A 16,683-nucleotide genomic window follows, 5' to 3' on the forward strand; every position below is an offset into this window, starting at 1 on the left:
GAAATGCAGAAATGAAAGGGAAAGGAGTGGGGTTAAATTTAATTAAGGTTAATGTGATCGGCCCTAGCTGGATGTTGTTATGTACTGCAACATAAATAACCTTTTGTTCTTCCCTCTGTTGGGTTGTTTTTGCTGAGGTAGTATGTTCTGTAGGTTAAGGTGAAACGTTATGCTGAGGGGCATTCAGGACATTTTTCATGCTCTAGCTTTAAAAATGGCCCAGTATTAGTGTTTTGAATGTCACCCAGGTTCCTTTGACAATTAAGAATATTCTCTCTCTAGGTGCCAAACCTTGCCTGGTAATGCTAAACAATGCTGCTGCCTCTTTCTGCCACTTTATTTATCTTCCAACACCGCCTGCCAACCACATCCTTAAAATATTCAGAAGTGTAGGCTCTATATATTCAATTTTTCTTCTAAACCATTAATTTCCAAACCATCCAGTTTAAAGGTTTAATCTTTAAGATTTCAGACCTGGTTGATTTGGTGACACCTGTGTTTACCATGGTAATAGCAAGCGTGGTTTAATCTTACAGAAAACACTCCTTGTCAGAAATGCAGCAGCAGTGCACAGTAATGTTGGTTACCCTGCAGAGAAGGTGGAGGTGTGACGCCTGTCACCTGCAGCTCTTCATCTAACACTTCACTGTGGTTACTCCTGTCTGTCCACTTACTCCCTCATAAAAATTAAGAACGATCCACAGATGGGGAAAGAAAATGCTAGTTTAGTTTGAATCATTTTTGATGAATGATTGTGATCAGTGCCATATGTGGTAACACATACATTGTGTTTCCTATGCCTGCTTCACAGAAAAAGCCCTTTGCCATTAAGATGCTTTTAATGTGAAGCAGTAGGTAATATGTTGAAGGGCTAGTACAGATAAAATGCAAACCGTACATAATATCAAGAATGGGCTTTGATTTATTTAAAATCATAAGGATTATCATTTTAGGTGTCGGGAGATTTTAGAGGTTAAGCTCAACATCTGAAGGACGTTTTGTCAGAAACCGCCCCAGTCCCCGAGCTCTCTAGACTGAAACACTGCTAATGCATCTCGTCTTCCTTTTCCTACAATTTTCTTTCCATTGTCTCCCCCCATTTTCCCATCCTGGAAGCTGTTCTATGGTCCAGCCCCAGGATCAATACCTGGAGACAGGGGCCATCCAGTCTAGTAATGACATACTAGAAAGGCAGAGCAGAGAGGGACATTAACAAATGCTCACTCACACACCCACCCACCCAGCCAGTCTGTTCCTAGAAGCATTCATACCCTTAACATTCAGATGTATGATAAATATGGAGAAAGAGAACAGAAGCATAACAAGCTGACAGGCTGTATGTTTATATCTACGTATCAGGTCAATAGTTTCTGTGCTCATATGTATGCATTATGCATGTTAGTTTATGGTAGTATTTGCATTCTCTGATGGATGTAGGTCTGTTCTATAAGCAGACTGATGTGCTCACTGTGTGACTCCCATATGCATGTGCAGTCAAATGTGTTTGACGAGGAGTGGCCCTTTTTATAAGCCTCTGTTTATGGGCTCTGAGAGGCCACTGCTTGCCAATAATTGGCGTCTGGATTGCTCTGTAACTATTTGGTGAGTCAGCCGGGACCAGCTGAGTCCAGCAGTGCTCGGGAAAGGTCAGAGCGCTGCTGATTCGTCCAGAGATGGCAGAATGACAGGGAAAGGAAAGCATATGGGAGAAATGAGAAAGGAAAGATGACAAGATAAGAAGAATTAGATTACAGAAAGAGTGAAAAAAGGAAGAGAAGGTAGATACAACAGAGGAAGGGAATGGGGGACAAAGGTAAAGGGCTTAAGGAAGGACAGATGACAAAAATTAACAAGGGCAAGATAGGCAGTGGAGGATAAGAGGAGGGGAAAGGCTAGGATGGAAGAAGGATTGAGAAAGGAAGGAACGAGGTAAAGGGTGAGGACAGAAGTCTGGGGAGACAAGAAGAGAAGAAAGAAAAAGAACGAAAGAATTAAAACTATGAAAGGTTGAAGAAGTGAGAGAATACTAAGGAAGGAGGATGGGAATTGAGTAGAATAGTGGAACCAATATTAGAGGGTTTTAAAAGAAAGGAAGTGTAAGGATGTAGAGAATGGATAAATCTGGAAACAAACAAGGAAATAAGAAAAGATAAAAGCAATAAAGTAAGTTAGGCAAAACATGGAAGTTATACGGATATACAGAAGGGAATTGAGGGAGGAAATGAATTCAGAGGTGAAGGAATGAAGATGGGTGGAAGATTTTTCTTTGTCTCTGCTCCTCCGTTCAGTGTAGAAGACCTACTTATGCTGACTAACATTGCTTTGTTTTTCTGTACTCTCCGCTCCACCCTATCCTGCTCATTAGTAATCCTGAGTCCCTTCGGTCTCAACGGGACACTAACTGGCCAGTCATTCAAGATGTCAGACCCACCCACTCAGAAGCTGATCGAGGAGTGGAACCAGTTCTATCCCATTGGCCCCAGCACCAAGGAGGGTGTGTCAGAGGACAAGGTGGAGGACATGGACTGGGAAGATGACTCTTTGGCCTCTGTGGAGGTCCTCGTCGGTCAGTTTAAAAAAAAAAAAAAAAAAAATATATATATCATTAAGCTTTGTCTCCATGAGATTACCTGATTAAAATGCGGAGTGGAACGCTTTGGTTTAACCTGTTTGGTTCCTGTACATCCTGCCTGTGTGTTTGCAGGTGGTGTGCGGATGGTGTACCCAGCCTGCCTGGTGCTGGTGCCCCAGTCAGACATCCCTGTTGTGGCCCCTGTGGGGTCCTCCCACTGCACTGCCGTCTACTCGGGTGGCCACCAAGTGCCTGCTTCACAGCGAGAGCCTGCCATTTCTTTGGTGACCCTCACCCCTCCCACGTCGCCTGAGGAGGCGCAGACAGGTAGTGATAAACACAGTGCAGATTTATAACAGGAGAATAAAGACTTCACTTAAGTCGAATGGTCAAGAGTTGCTTTTGAAATAAGTTATTTATTTTTTGTCAAATGGTCTGTTAACCATGTTCTTTCCCTCTCCAGTGGACTCTCACTCGGCCCAGAAATGGGTTAAGATGCCTTCATCATCTGATGTGTTCAGTGTGGACAGAACAAGTCACCATGGAGGCAAGATTCCACGTCGCCTAGCTAGTCAGGTGGTGGAGCGCGTCTGGCAAGAGTGCAATATCAACCGAGCCCAGAACAAGTAAGTTACTTTTCCTAAAAAGCAAGCACGGACACATTCACCATGCTGTAAATGAAAATGACCAGAACCCAAAATATTTTCTTTGTGTATTAATTGGGGCAGAGGCATATTAAAGAAGCTTTGAGCGTTCCCTGAGTCCACCTCTATCGGCCTGGGAAAACATGGCCTCAGAAAACGTTTTCCCTCAACAACCTATCAGTTAATGTCATATTATCTATCTATTATCGACTATTGGTGTTCTAATGCCAACAGTTGACAACTTGTTGTCTTCTGCAGCTCCAAGGTGTGATGTTATGCAGGGTATTACCTGATAGAAAGTATACATGCTCACTGATTATTCTTGGCTAAATGAGGGTTTGGCAAATAAACTTTCCAACATTAGGGTAGGGCCATTGGACAATTCCATCATCTTTGCACAAAAATGAATTGCCATCATTCAAGGTTGTGAGTTGGAGATATTATGTGGGAGGGTTAAAGTATATATAAAAAAAGCTCTCAAGCATTCAAATAAAATACCAAAACAACCCACATAAATATTTCTACTCACCTGTCTCCCTGCATGAGTTGTGCTCTGCAAAATCATTAACAAATCATGATGAATGCATTCCAATAGCAACCTTCTCCTTGGATTCCCAAAAAAGTGGTGCTTCTATGGTATACTCTTAAAATGTTTGGCTTGGGGGCAGGTTTTATCAAACGAATGTATGTAATTTATTTAGACCAAGGGCTGCAGCAATAACGAACAGAATCACCCATCTTTCACCTGACACAAGGGACTAAATGAGGAGATCCTCTCCCAAGTCCCTATTGTTTTATCTACAACTCAATCCTTTTCAGTAATATCAGGCTATAAAATACACTGGTAAAAATAAGAATCTATGCCAATATAAAAGTGGTGCTTTCAATCAACAGTCACCCCATCTTATTTTAAGTGGAGTTTTAAGTATTGCAGTTTGAATGCAATATCTAGATATTAGGCTGTATTCAGGCTCAGAATTAGAAAATATGATTTCTATTAATATGGTCCCACTAATCCAAAAAATAAAGGCAAATCTGGATAAATGGAAATTGATAAACCTCACTTCATGGGGAAGAATTAATATTATTAAGATGGTTGTTGCTCAACAGTATAATTAAGTCTCTATGATGATGCCAATAACCTTTTCCAAGGGAATCTTTAAACAATATAATCATCTGATTAAGGAGTATCTATGGAACGGGAAAACGCTGCGAATCTGTTTTGGAAAAAACTGTTCGCCTCAAGAGATGATGGACGACAGGCTCTCCCAAACATGGAATTATGAAACATAGCACTTGAAATTAGTAAACTAGCAAGACATTCTCCTAGAATATTCTGTTAGGAGATAAATCTTCAATGCCACCGAGGCTTAGTAAAGCAGAGTTTGGGCTGGCAGTAAAAGGTTTTATTGTAGCATTCAGGCTTATTTTATGTAACTGGAATAACCCACATAGACTAGAGTGTACAGAGTACATTAAATTTAAGATGGAGACTGCTTCTTTTGAAAATGTGATTGCCAGGGTAAATAATATCCAAAGTAAAACTAGCCAAACATGGCATCATTTTCTGGCATACATTAAAGGTGCAACATCATCATCATCGTCTACTGGGTACAGGTTACAGAATATGAAGGAATGTTGGGGTGCCGGGGTATTGTCTTAATTTTTATTTTAATTTAGCTATGTTTTATTTGTAACATTGGCATTTTTGTTTAATATCATAATGTTAAAATGAATAAATCTTAAATGCCAAAAAAGAAAACAAAAAACAGTATGCTCAAACCATTTGCCAGGTCTGTCTTCTCAGTCAGGAGAGGCTGACTGGGTAAGCCGTTTTCTCTACTAAGTTTCCTTTGCTAAAGTTTTCTCTTTTTTTCTTTTTATGAGCACTCACCAGTTGTAGGCTTAACGAGCAGAGTAAAGAAGAGCATGGTTGTGCAGCCGTGTCTAAGTACTTGAGTACTTGAAAAGTTGAGAATCTCATTTTCAGTTTAAAATAGCACAAATAACCCAACTGCTGCAGCTGGCCCAAGGTTCTGCTTTGGCCAGATGTATTTATTTTTTAAATAAACTTTGAATAATGTGTGATAGCAGGTTTGTGTCAAAACCTAAAGACCCTAGAGGCTCAACAGCACGGTTGCCCTTCAGTGGGTTGTTTTTTTTTGTTGTTGTTTTTTTTTCCCTTTTCCCCCCCGGCACCTTCCGACTGCACACCTGACATTTACAGTATACTCTACATTTATGTCTTAAGTGTCAAACCTTTTGCCATTATGTTTTTCTGTTCATACATAAACCAGAAAAAATCATTTAAAATAAAAGTAAGAGTTACTTTGCAGTATTGTTAGGGTTGGACGGTATATCGTCTTTTTAAGGTATATCGATCTATACTTTCAAACGAGATAATGGATGAGACAATACCACATATATCGATATAGTTTGATTTTGTGTTAATTAACCCTTTTTTTCTGTAAAGCCGTACCAGTATTTGCATCTCTCCTCTCGCACACTTTCTGCAACTCCGCCCCCACTCTCCCTCAAACCTGGCCCCACTCTCTCACATGTTCTCCTGCAACCTGGACAGCGCCAGTCCACACCGCCAAAAAACAGCTGGTCTGTAAAAAGAAAAACAATAGTTCATTTGTTTAGAGATGATTTGGATTTAAAAGATTGGATGAGCAGCAAAACCATGTCATCTTTAGAGAATACCAGAAACAGATTGTATCCAAAAGTGGAAGCACTTCAAATCTGTCTTTGCATTTTAAATTGATCACAGTCTGTTTTAATAAAAGTGCTTGTGACATCTAACATGTGGCTTTGATTTACAACCGAACATTTAGACCACTTGTTAGTAAATACTGAGATATATATATCATGTATCGCAATTCAGCCTTAACATATCAAGATATGATTTTTGGTCCGTATCGCCCAGCCTTAAGTATTGTCCCTTGATGTTTTGTTTTATTCAACATCAGTGAATCTGACACATTGGGAGCACCCCGGGATCCCTTACCCCTTGACCAAGCGCAGAATGTCGGCATTAGTTAACTGTTGGCATTTCAGCACAAAATATTATTGCTTCAAGCAAGGCTATGAATTCACCCTCAGCCCAAAGTTTTAACCAATTGCCACCGTATACCAAAGAAACATGAGACAAGGCAGTCCACTTTTGAGAATTTGTGTTTCAAAAATGATATGAAAAAAAGAGGACGAGTTTCTTCAAATGAGCAACACTGCATGAAAAAAAGCTGAGGAAGTGCCTAAACTCTAGTCAAAATTCCCTCTTAGAACTGTGTTTGAAAGTGTTGTTTTCTTCCCCAGGCGGAAGTTTTCGGCTGCAACCAACGGTACCTGTGAGGAGGAGCTGACTGAGAAAGTGGGAGCCTGGGATTTTGTGGAGCCTTCACAGAGGTCATACTGCAGCTGTTCGAGGTCAGTCACTTTCCATGTGGATGTCCAGTATGTGCAGGTATTGCTCATATATGTGCGCTCAAAGACATTTCAAAGAGGTTATACAGAGTCTGTGGAGCTTAGGATACAGGTATAGAGGGCCATAGTCAGTAAACTGTCAAGCTAGCAATTTAAACTAGCAAGTTATATCCATGTCTAGACTTTGACAAGCATATTATTCTTCATATTTTTCAATTTATCAGCATTTTGTGAAAGTGACAGCTGTGCCAGGGCTGAAACCTCTGCTGGGCTGAAATTTTTATCCCCACACTAATGGGAATAATTTTAGGGAGAAAGAATAGATTAACCTCCAATAGAGCGCTTAAGGGATACTTTGGTGGTAAAAAGAGCACGCATGTTGAATGCTCCTAATATTGACAAATGAGCTCAAAACATGTCAAATTATTCAATAAGTGTGTGCTCAAATATCACTGTGTTTTTATGTCCCGCAACAATGGTCCATGGTATGTGGGATTTCGTTGTCATGCTAGCATCTGCGACTCTGTAGACACATTCTGAACATAACTCAAGAACAGTACATATTAGAAACTTCACAGGTACCCCACAGGGAGTAGATGATCTGATTAAATTTTAGTGTGCCTTGCCGCACAAATGTGCATATCAATGAGGTGAAACTGCTCTTTTTTGAAACTTCTGTTAGCATTCTTTATGACAAACTACTAGTACTGTCAGCATACGTGTTCTTTTGTCATGGAGATCATGGTGGGACATAAGGCAATCCAAGTGCCTCTTGTTATATCTACAAGGACAGACTGGCACAATTACAGTTGATTCATATTGTCAGTAGGGACATAGACCGGGGAAGTCTACAATGAGCATGAACCCTCTCTGAATTTTAATGCAAGCGCCCACATAGAATACACTAATACACTCATCACATGCAGGCATATAATTTATTGTCTGACACCTGAGTGTTAATAATATTTATTGTTTGCTTTTTGTTCTTATACATGCACCACTTGATTGTGTAGTGCGTAGTAGTGTATGGCTGTTTTCTAAATTCAGCCTCATGAAAAAATCGATTTCAGTAGTATGTTTATTTTCTTGTCCATCACATTTAGTTTAATGACAGACTTTTGAGTTTCTTTCTTTAATTAAACAGCAAATCAGCTGTCCCCTTTACCCGCCAGTCTTCAGCTTATCATCCGTCTCAACCAACCACAGTTACAACAGGCTGCTTTACTCACAAAAGCATATGTAAATACAATCTTGTCCTCTGCAGTCTGCAAAATCCAGTCAAAGAGTTAGATGTCGGGATGCTTGACTGGCATCCTCTAGGAAAGCTTGAACCAATTGAATTGATTGATTGATTTGATATAAAATTCACATTCATGGTCAATGAACAAGTACTACCAAAAGTGAATATTTTCTGTGTGTTGAATGGCAGAATCCATTCAAGTTTGGGCATATCCCATAAGGGGAATCCTTGGCACCCGGATTGTTTTCCACCTAGGGAGAGGAGAGCCGACTTGGACCACAGACAAGAGCAAAGTGGATTGGGCCAGTCAGCTGGAGCATGTTAATTTGCTGGAAGCCACCCAGCACTTTGGCGACACAGAAATGGGAAGCTCTGTGCGTTGCCAGTTTTAATGACCATTAGCTTTGTTTAGTAGATGGAAGCCTTCCATGTGTCTGCTTATCTTAACATCTAATAGACAGGACTCACATGTACACCGGCCATTAAAGAGGCACAGCGTCTGAGACGACAACCTAATTTGTAACCACAACAGTAGGCTGAGTGGGGACCCGGCTGTGGGGAGGCTCAAGAAACACTAATGCTGACCTGAGAGACTCAGAGGCAACGGGGGGTGTAGGACATGAATTCTCACAGTGTAGTGAGAGAAGGCGAGCAAGGATGGTTTGTTGGCTGTCAGCAGGTTAGGTGGTCACAGAACAGGTAGTCCACAGGGCCTATTTTTTGTTCTTACTTTTTAATGACCATAGTCACAAATTTGCCTGATACAATGGTAAACCTTTTTTTTTCTCTTTTTGGCATCTTCATCACATTGAAAAGGTAAAAGGAAATGTATAGGTTCTTGAGAAGTAGAACTTTGTTCATGTCATGAGTTTGAGTGCCAAAAACCATTATTGATTTGCTGTTGCAGTCTTACACTCATGTAACTTAATTGTTGTCTGAATCAAGTGTTTCTTGCTTATTGATTTGAGATGAATTAGTGGGGCTGCCATGTTGCAGATGAGAGTAATTGAGGTAATTGATGTTTTCTAGAAGAAGCAGTTGAGAGGGTTTAAGGGAAGATTTTACATAAGCTGCACAAGATCTCTGTGCATCATGAAAATGAAAAATCCTCAGTTTACCTCTTAATTGCTTGATAGATTATCTCTATCTCTGCTGCCATTTTGCTTAGTGTCACTGGTGCAACATAGTCTCACCATATATCCCTGGTTGTCTTCTCCCCTGCAGATACAAATCAGTGAAGCAGCGAACAGGCAGCACCCCAGGCCAGGCTCAGTCAGCAGGCCAGCCCTCCCAGCCTCCTACCAAGCACAAAGCTGGAGGAGAGAAGCCAGAGAAAGGTGACAAACAGCAGAAAAGACCCCAGACACCCTTCCATCATCGCAGTCTGACCAGCGACGAGGCCTCAATAGAGACGGAGACAAGTGCAGGTCAAAGGTTGGCCATGAGGGGCCCAGATGGAGGAAGATTCCCTAGTATTCGCTCTGCGGATGTGTCTGCCATCCAAAAAGCCCCCCAGCTCCATAGTGGGGCGGTCAGCGCTGGGCCATCAGAACAGGCCAACTCCCCCCAACCCCCACCACTTAGCCCCCACCCCTGCGAGCGTGGCGAGGAGTCGGGCGAGGGCATGAAGAACCCTTCAACCCCCAATAGCCAACACTTTTACCAGCCACCCCCAGAGCCCTGTCTGGTCGGGGTGAAAGGTGGAGGCGAGGAGCTCGGAGGGCCAGAGGGTCTGAATCAGCACTTCCACTCCCATCACTCCCACCCCCATCCTGGAGTCTCAGTCTACTCTGAGCCTCACGAACCCACTGTGTATGTGGGCGCAGCGGTCAACCTGGAGGAGGACAGCTCCCACACTCCATGGCGGTTATTCAACCTACCCCGCAGGAAAGAAGCTGAGCTGCCCACACCACTGCTGCCAGGGGACAAGCTGAGGGACGAGGCCTTGGCCTCACAGGACAACCTGGTGTCGGTCACAGAGTGAGTGACACCTGCCAATTTATAATCACTGCTTATTCTTTCTCTTTCTCTCTCACTCTCTCTCCGTCTCCCTGTCTCTCTCACACACACACACACATTCGCACTTACACATGCGCGCGCGCGCGAACACACGCACACACACACACACACAAATAATATATATATATATATATATATATATATATATATATATATATATATATATATATATATATATATATACATACACACACACATACACACACACACACACACACATACACACACACACAAAAGGCCATAAGGGCTTCAGCCACTCACAGATTGACTAAGCCGTTAGGCATCCAAGCCCTCCCACCTTTTCGCTTGTTACAGAGTAGCCCTGGGCTGCTTTGGTGCACTCTCAATAGTCCAGAAAAAATTGTTTTGAAAGAGTAATGATGCAACACCCACTTTCTCTCTCTCGCTCTCTCTCTCTCTCTCTCTCTCTCTCTCACTCACAGATCCCCCACCTCACTCCACCTCTCTCATCCCTCAGCTTCAGAATGTTCGGTATAGTGCTTAGCTGCACACGGCATGTTAATCTCTTGCTATGTGCCCTTTTGACATCATATATCTCCAATGTGCAGGGCCAGCACTACTCATTGATTCCTACACACAAACACGAACACACACACCAGAGCTAGGAGAGAGGAAGAGTAATGGTAGGGTTAGATAAAGATAAACCTCTGCTATTGTACTAGAGTTGAAGCTGATAGAAATACTGTCTGCTGGCTATCAGTTTGGCAGGCAATGGAGAGAGACTTGCACCAAGAGGAAGCTGGTAGCAAGGAAGAGGATCACAGATGGACAGAGTAAGAGGGCTTGTCCAGTGTGAAGGCAGGCCGGGTGACCAGCAGGCTGTAGGGTAGCTGTACTGGGAATTATCAGCGAGGTTATGCAATCCCAAGGGGCCAGCCACTTGTATGGACTATTCTAGCGAGCTGTAATCCTCCCAGCAACAGCTCTGAATGGCAGCTAATCTCTGGCCCAGGCCACTGCACACCATCACCTCACATCAGAGCTGGACAGGCATGACGAGAGGACAGAAGTACAGAGAAATGTAGGAGGCAGCGAAGGGTAGGGATAACGCATAAGTTGGGTCAGTCCCTCCTCTCCTGCCATGCAGCAAGTGTTTTTTTTCTTTTCCCTGCTTCCCTGTTCTTTTACATACGAGGAACAAATAGGCCACAGTCATAGCGACATTTTGATAAGCCATGTCGTAGCAACAGGTGATAAATGTGTCTGTCTGTAAGTGTTTGAGCAGTCAGTTCTGCAGTCACCATGTTCCCATAAATCTGCCAGAGAGGTGATTGTCTGACAGCAAACATGGTGCATCAGTTCTGGTGCATGACAGCTGTCAGAATTGTTTGCAATTGCTGCCATTTCTGTTTTTGTTCAGTGCAGATAATGATGCTAGCAACACTGACATATGATATCAGGCAGCATCAGGTCAAAACAGAAGTTGAGGATGTGTTCCAATTGCCAACATTTCACACACAGAACCAATTCAAGTAGTTTTTCTATAGCTCTATTCACTTACAACTCATTATTTGCCAGCTTATCAGTTTGGTACTTTATAAAGGTCCTTACTTAAAATATAGCTCTTGGATTTCACATTAGGAATGAATAGGTGGTATCTATTACTTGTGAATTGCAAACCTCTGTGATGGTCCTCTAATGCTACTCCAGAGTCCTCACACCTAGGCTTTGTTCACCTTCCAGGGTGATGTCCACGTCTAAATGGCCACTAAAGGTGTCCGAAGAGCGCGTTCAGATATATCGAGCCAGGAGAAACCAGTACTTATCCGCTGCCATAACTGACGGAGATCACGAGCCAGAGGTGGACCCCTATGCCTTCGAGGAAGGTGATGTCAAGTTCACCTTCTCCAACAAGAAGGATAAGGCAGGCGGGGAGCGTGAGCCAGGCAAGAAACATAAGGTAAGGCAAGCCAAGCTGAGTACTGAGGAATGTTTCTTAGTTTGAATATCACTTGTCCAGGCCTTGCAGTATTTAATAGATGTATTGTACGTTTCTGCTAAAACGGTCTGAAACCCTTAACGTTTTGCTCATTGTTTCATCTGGACAGGAAATGTAAGGCAATGGTACAACTATTATATTTTGTCCTAAATGTGCATTATCAAAGGATGGTACTGGATACAGTTAAATAAAAAACAGGTTGTGTAACTTTTTTCTATAATAACAAACTGCAGTACATTTCTGTATTGGTAAACATTAATTTTTCTTTTAAACATTTATCTGCATCTTCCACAACCAACGTTCCACCCCAGCTCTTCACTGTGCTACATGCAACTTTCTTGAACATACTCAGAATTTTTATTACACCCATACACTTACAATTTTCAGCCTGTGAAAACAGTTGTATAATGGGGGCTTTAGAGAGTTTAAAAAAAAAAAAAAACTGATGGATGTCATCAGGGTAATCTTGGCTTGGGCTTGGAATGTAGGAAATGTAGGATCAAGTGTTTTTGGAGCTTAACCCATACTAGGGACTAAAAGTTGGGATATCTCAGCCTGTTTTCCTTTAATTTTGACTATTCTTTTGTTAAAAATGTGACTCTAACAAGTCTTCCAAATGTATGGAGATAAAATACTAATACACTGGAGATCATTGTGCTGAGTTAACCTGAAAAACAGTCCATGCTGAATTTTTATCAGCTTTTGTAAAGTACTCCGCTCTGCCTAAAACTGAGCCACGCACAGTGCCTTTTCCAAGTTGGCTGCTTTCATTCCAGTTTGCAACCACACCACATTGAATGTGGTGGGAAGGCTTCCTAAGAGGCAGCGTAGAGAGTAACCACTTAATCCATGTCTTCCTCACTAGTTGCCCAGGGTAAAGACGGGACAAGAGGGCAGACTGCAAGATCAGGGAGCAGGCAAGGTAGAAAATAGGCCATCAGCATCCTCAGCAATACTGCACTAAAAATAACGGTGTGACCGCGTACATCCGCTTTCACTGCCCTAGTCTAAATGAACAGGAAGCCATCCCTGAATCCCCATTGTTACTCCAGCCCAGAGGAACACCAGATAGCTACCCAGTTATCCAGTTTCCTTTAGTTTTTACAGTTTTCCTATTCGATCTACCCTCTCCCTCCTTCCTCTTCTCCCTGTATTCCTCTGCTCTTACTCTGGGGTTGTTGGCTCAAGTTCCAGACAAGGGCCACCTGTTAGCTGAGGGTCGCCCCTAGCATGGAAAGCGAGAGTCAATATGTGTATGTCCGTTTGTGTCCCGGTCTGCATGTTTTCAGCAGGCTTCACGGAGCCTGGCGTCTAACCACAGAAACAAACTTGGCTCACCGAACCATAAATTTTAAAAAGCACACTCAGATATTTTCCTCCTCTTCTGTCTGGTGAAGACCCTGCTGCACGCCCCCAGTCTGTGTTGGAATGTAAGGGTGAAAGCAGCCCGCACTGGAGTGGACAGTCCCCAAAGAGTAGTCTGTGCAATGGAGCCCTACCACTGTCTGTCTGCTTTAAGTGCTTTGTGTCTCTACCACATGCTTGTGGGTATGTGTGCGTAGACGTGGATTCCTTCACCTCCCTGAGTTTTACTTTAGACTCTAGACCAATTTTTCTTGAGAATCTTTGTCATTCTTTATAGCTGCAAGATACTTAATCTCCTACTGATGTGGAATATAAACCTGGAACATCAACAAAATTTCCTCTCCATAGATTAATTTAGTCTATCAAAATAAAAGATTGCGATTCCAGCAATTACTCCTAACCATTTTAACTTTTTTTTTTTTTTTTTGTGAGTGGGTTTGGAGCTCGACAAGTTTGTTATTCATTGCTCATCAGACTACTAAACCACTTTTTGGTGGCCACTATAGACCTAATATGAACCGTACGTCAGCACCGCCGAATCACCAGACTGTTCAATCTTCAAACTGGAGAGTTATTGACTCTGCTGAAAGCCATGTGATACATGCTGTAATGCTGTAATGGTGTATCATCCAATCACCATACCATTGCAGAGAAGTGGTGCACCTATGTCAGTGTCTGCTGAATTAAGTATAAGATACAATAGTGGAAAAGGCCTCAGATAAATGAGGCAAGTTGGAAGATGGAGGATGGGAAAATGCAATATGAAAAGACACTACAAATACACAGTTTCCCACCCAAGGCCAGGTTATTGATATGGGGTTAAGGCATCATTACCACCTATAGATTCTGGCCTTGGTGCGGATGTTGTGCCCCGCTGTAGATTGGTTCTTTAAAGGAGACAAATTAAAGTCTGCGTTACTCAGAGAAAAGCCCTGGAGCGTAATGAAATCAATGGCTAAGACATAACATTCCTGTTCCCCAGCTAGTACTGCTCAGCACACAGTGTACACACAACTCGTCATGAGGGCTCATACTCACAGTCTCTCTCACACACACACACACACACACACACACACACACACACACACACACACACACACACACACAGAGAAGGCTAGCCCTCCCAGATATTGATGTCTGGGTGGGAGCCTAAGAAGCCATTCCTTGGATCATGACTTTGCTCTGATCCACACTGGAAATCTCATTTGCCACAGCAGAGGCAAACATTCCCTTTTCTCGGTTCTTCTGTTTCTGTCCAGTTTTCTCTTTTATTACACTATTTTTGAGTTAATTGAAGAAAGCAATCTCTCTTGTAAGCTGAGTCTGGCTGTTTGATTGCAGATGTTTTTTTTTTTTTTTTTTTTGTATTTCCGTATTCAGTTTGCGATTTATCCCAACTCAGGTCCAGTAACATTTATTTGTATAGTTCTTAATCACAATTACAAGATTAAAGAATTTCACCCACCCACGGTAATGACACAGACTATCCAGCCATGGGCCCTTATTAAGAACTTGGAGAAGCTTCATTGACATGGGATTGTAATTTTATAAATAATTTATCCGTCTGGATTGTACATTCTGAGTATTGTTTAATCAAATATTCACTGTCTGATAGATCTCTCTGGTAGCACATGTGTGTGTGGCTATTTGTTCCTTCTTCTTCTGACCTTCTCACCTATCTTTTTCCTCACAGGGTGAAGATGGAGGAACAGGTCCATCAGATGGTAAGGAGTCTATTTAGTTCCTGACAACATCCTCAGTTTTGTCTGTGACTTGACGGCTATTACACAAACACACATAATTGTACTTAAACCTTCACAAAATCTAGACAGTGAAGCCAAAGGGTACACGTTGCATCTTGGTGGTCATTCCGATCCGAGGAAGCAGCATACTGAATAAAACCTGCCAGTTATACTTTTAATTTCAGTCTTTCAAATATGTCAATAGAAACTACATTAATTCACTAAATAAGAAGCATTCATTCTCAGTTATTTCTAATTTAAATCTCATATAACAGATTTGTCATACCACATGCATTTCAGTAATTGAATTTGGAAGAAAATCTTTTTTCCTGGCTTGATTGAATAGAGAGTGAATTGAGGCCAATCTGGATAGTCCATTAGCATTAACAATCATAGCTCGAAGATTTTTGCCTTTCATTGACTTCTCAAGCACCCAGACTCTACTTGTTGACATTAAGTTGGAAGCCTGATATTTTCAAATTAATATTAGTTATGTTTGTGTATGTACAGATGCTCAGCGGGCGGCTGCTCACAACCGCATGGCTTCCACCAGTCTCATCCATGAGACTGACCTGGTGGTGTCCATCAACGACCTGGACAACCTCTTCAACTCGGACGAGGATGATCTGGCGGTGAGTATAGACCCTGGCTCACACTGCAGTCAATATTTCATTACACTGGGTTTGGTCTGGCACTCTGTGTGTGTGTGTGTGTGTGTGTGGGGTGTGTGTGTGTGTGTGTGTGTGTGTGTGTGTGTGTGTGTGTGTGTGTGTGTGTGTGTGTGTGTGTGTGTGTGTGTGTGTGTGTCTCTCTACTTTGCCCATCATTAACTGACAACACATGTCATGTGTTGTACTGACTTGTAGACCGCACTGGTGTGAGAAATGTAACAGGAGTTAATAAAGAGCACTATTATTAACTGATACTTTGAGATTCCAAAATGATCAGGTGCTAAAATACTTAATGCTCACGCGTTTTTTTTTTCTTTTCGTTTTTTTTCTTTTCTTGTCAACAGCCTGGTTCCAGGAGACCAGTGAATGGAACAGATGAGAAATTTGGCAACAAAGAACCAAAGCCATCCACTTTGGACCCTGTTTCCTGCATTAGTATGTATCTCTAAACCTGTCTCTCCTCACGTCACTCTCTTTTCCCAGAACACTGATGTACTGTGTGTCTTTAAACTATAAGGATGGATTTGACTCATTTGTTAATCTAGAATCAGAATCATCATACCTTAGAGACCCTTGAAAATGAAGAATGGTACAGTGAGGTTATGCCAGAAGCCACCTAAGTTTTAAACGTAGTATTCCCGCTGCTCACAATTTCAGCTAGTAAAGTAAATGGCATCATATCCTATAATCCACTAAATAAAGGCTTATACTACTCAAGCATCATTGATGCTCACACTGGCCTTTGCCACCTAGTGGTGAAATATATGGCTGTAATTAACTTCACAGTGCATCCGTGTTTGGCAGCATAGAGTCATCCTGTAGCTGCTTTCTTGTTGTCTATGTTGTTACTACACTGCAGGACCTCTATACTAACACCAGAGTCTTGTCTTAAAGTTACATCCCCTTTGTAGATTTGAAAACAACCATACCAGTATTTTCTGTGGTAGTTATTGCTAGGTATGAGCTCTGGGACACTAATGTAGAAGTAAAGAGAATTTAAGGACAGTGTATATTTAACTGTGAAGTAAATTGGTCTCAGATCAA

General features: G+C 42.0%; 1 protein-coding gene across 2 annotated transcripts in view; it reads left to right on the plus strand.

The window, feature by feature from the left end:
* med13a (mediator complex subunit 13a) overlaps window positions 1-16,683 on the plus strand; it is a 76,227-nt gene that overhangs the window by 43,254 nt on the left and 16,290 nt on the right. For both annotated transcript variants that reach the window (XM_040150170.1, XM_040150171.1), the window contains 9 exons: window positions 2,366-2,566; window positions 2,705-2,899; window positions 3,036-3,198; window positions 6,535-6,645; window positions 9,107-9,862; window positions 11,606-11,822; window positions 14,920-14,950; window positions 15,479-15,600; window positions 15,984-16,074. In XM_040150170.1, coding sequence (XP_040006104.1) covers window positions 2,366-2,566; window positions 2,705-2,899; window positions 3,036-3,198; window positions 6,535-6,645; window positions 9,107-9,862; window positions 11,606-11,822; window positions 14,920-14,950; window positions 15,479-15,600; window positions 15,984-16,074 — 1,887 coding nt within the window. The remainder of the gene's footprint in view (window positions 1-2,365; window positions 2,567-2,704; window positions 2,900-3,035; window positions 3,199-6,534; window positions 6,646-9,106; window positions 9,863-11,605; window positions 11,823-14,919; window positions 14,951-15,478; window positions 15,601-15,983; window positions 16,075-16,683) is intronic.

The sequence above is a fragment of the Xiphias gladius genome, chromosome 17, assembly GCF_016859285.1.
Source record: "Xiphias gladius isolate SHS-SW01 ecotype Sanya breed wild chromosome 17, ASM1685928v1, whole genome shotgun sequence".
Classification (NCBI taxonomy): domain Eukaryota; kingdom Metazoa; phylum Chordata; class Actinopteri; order Istiophoriformes; family Xiphiidae; genus Xiphias; species Xiphias gladius.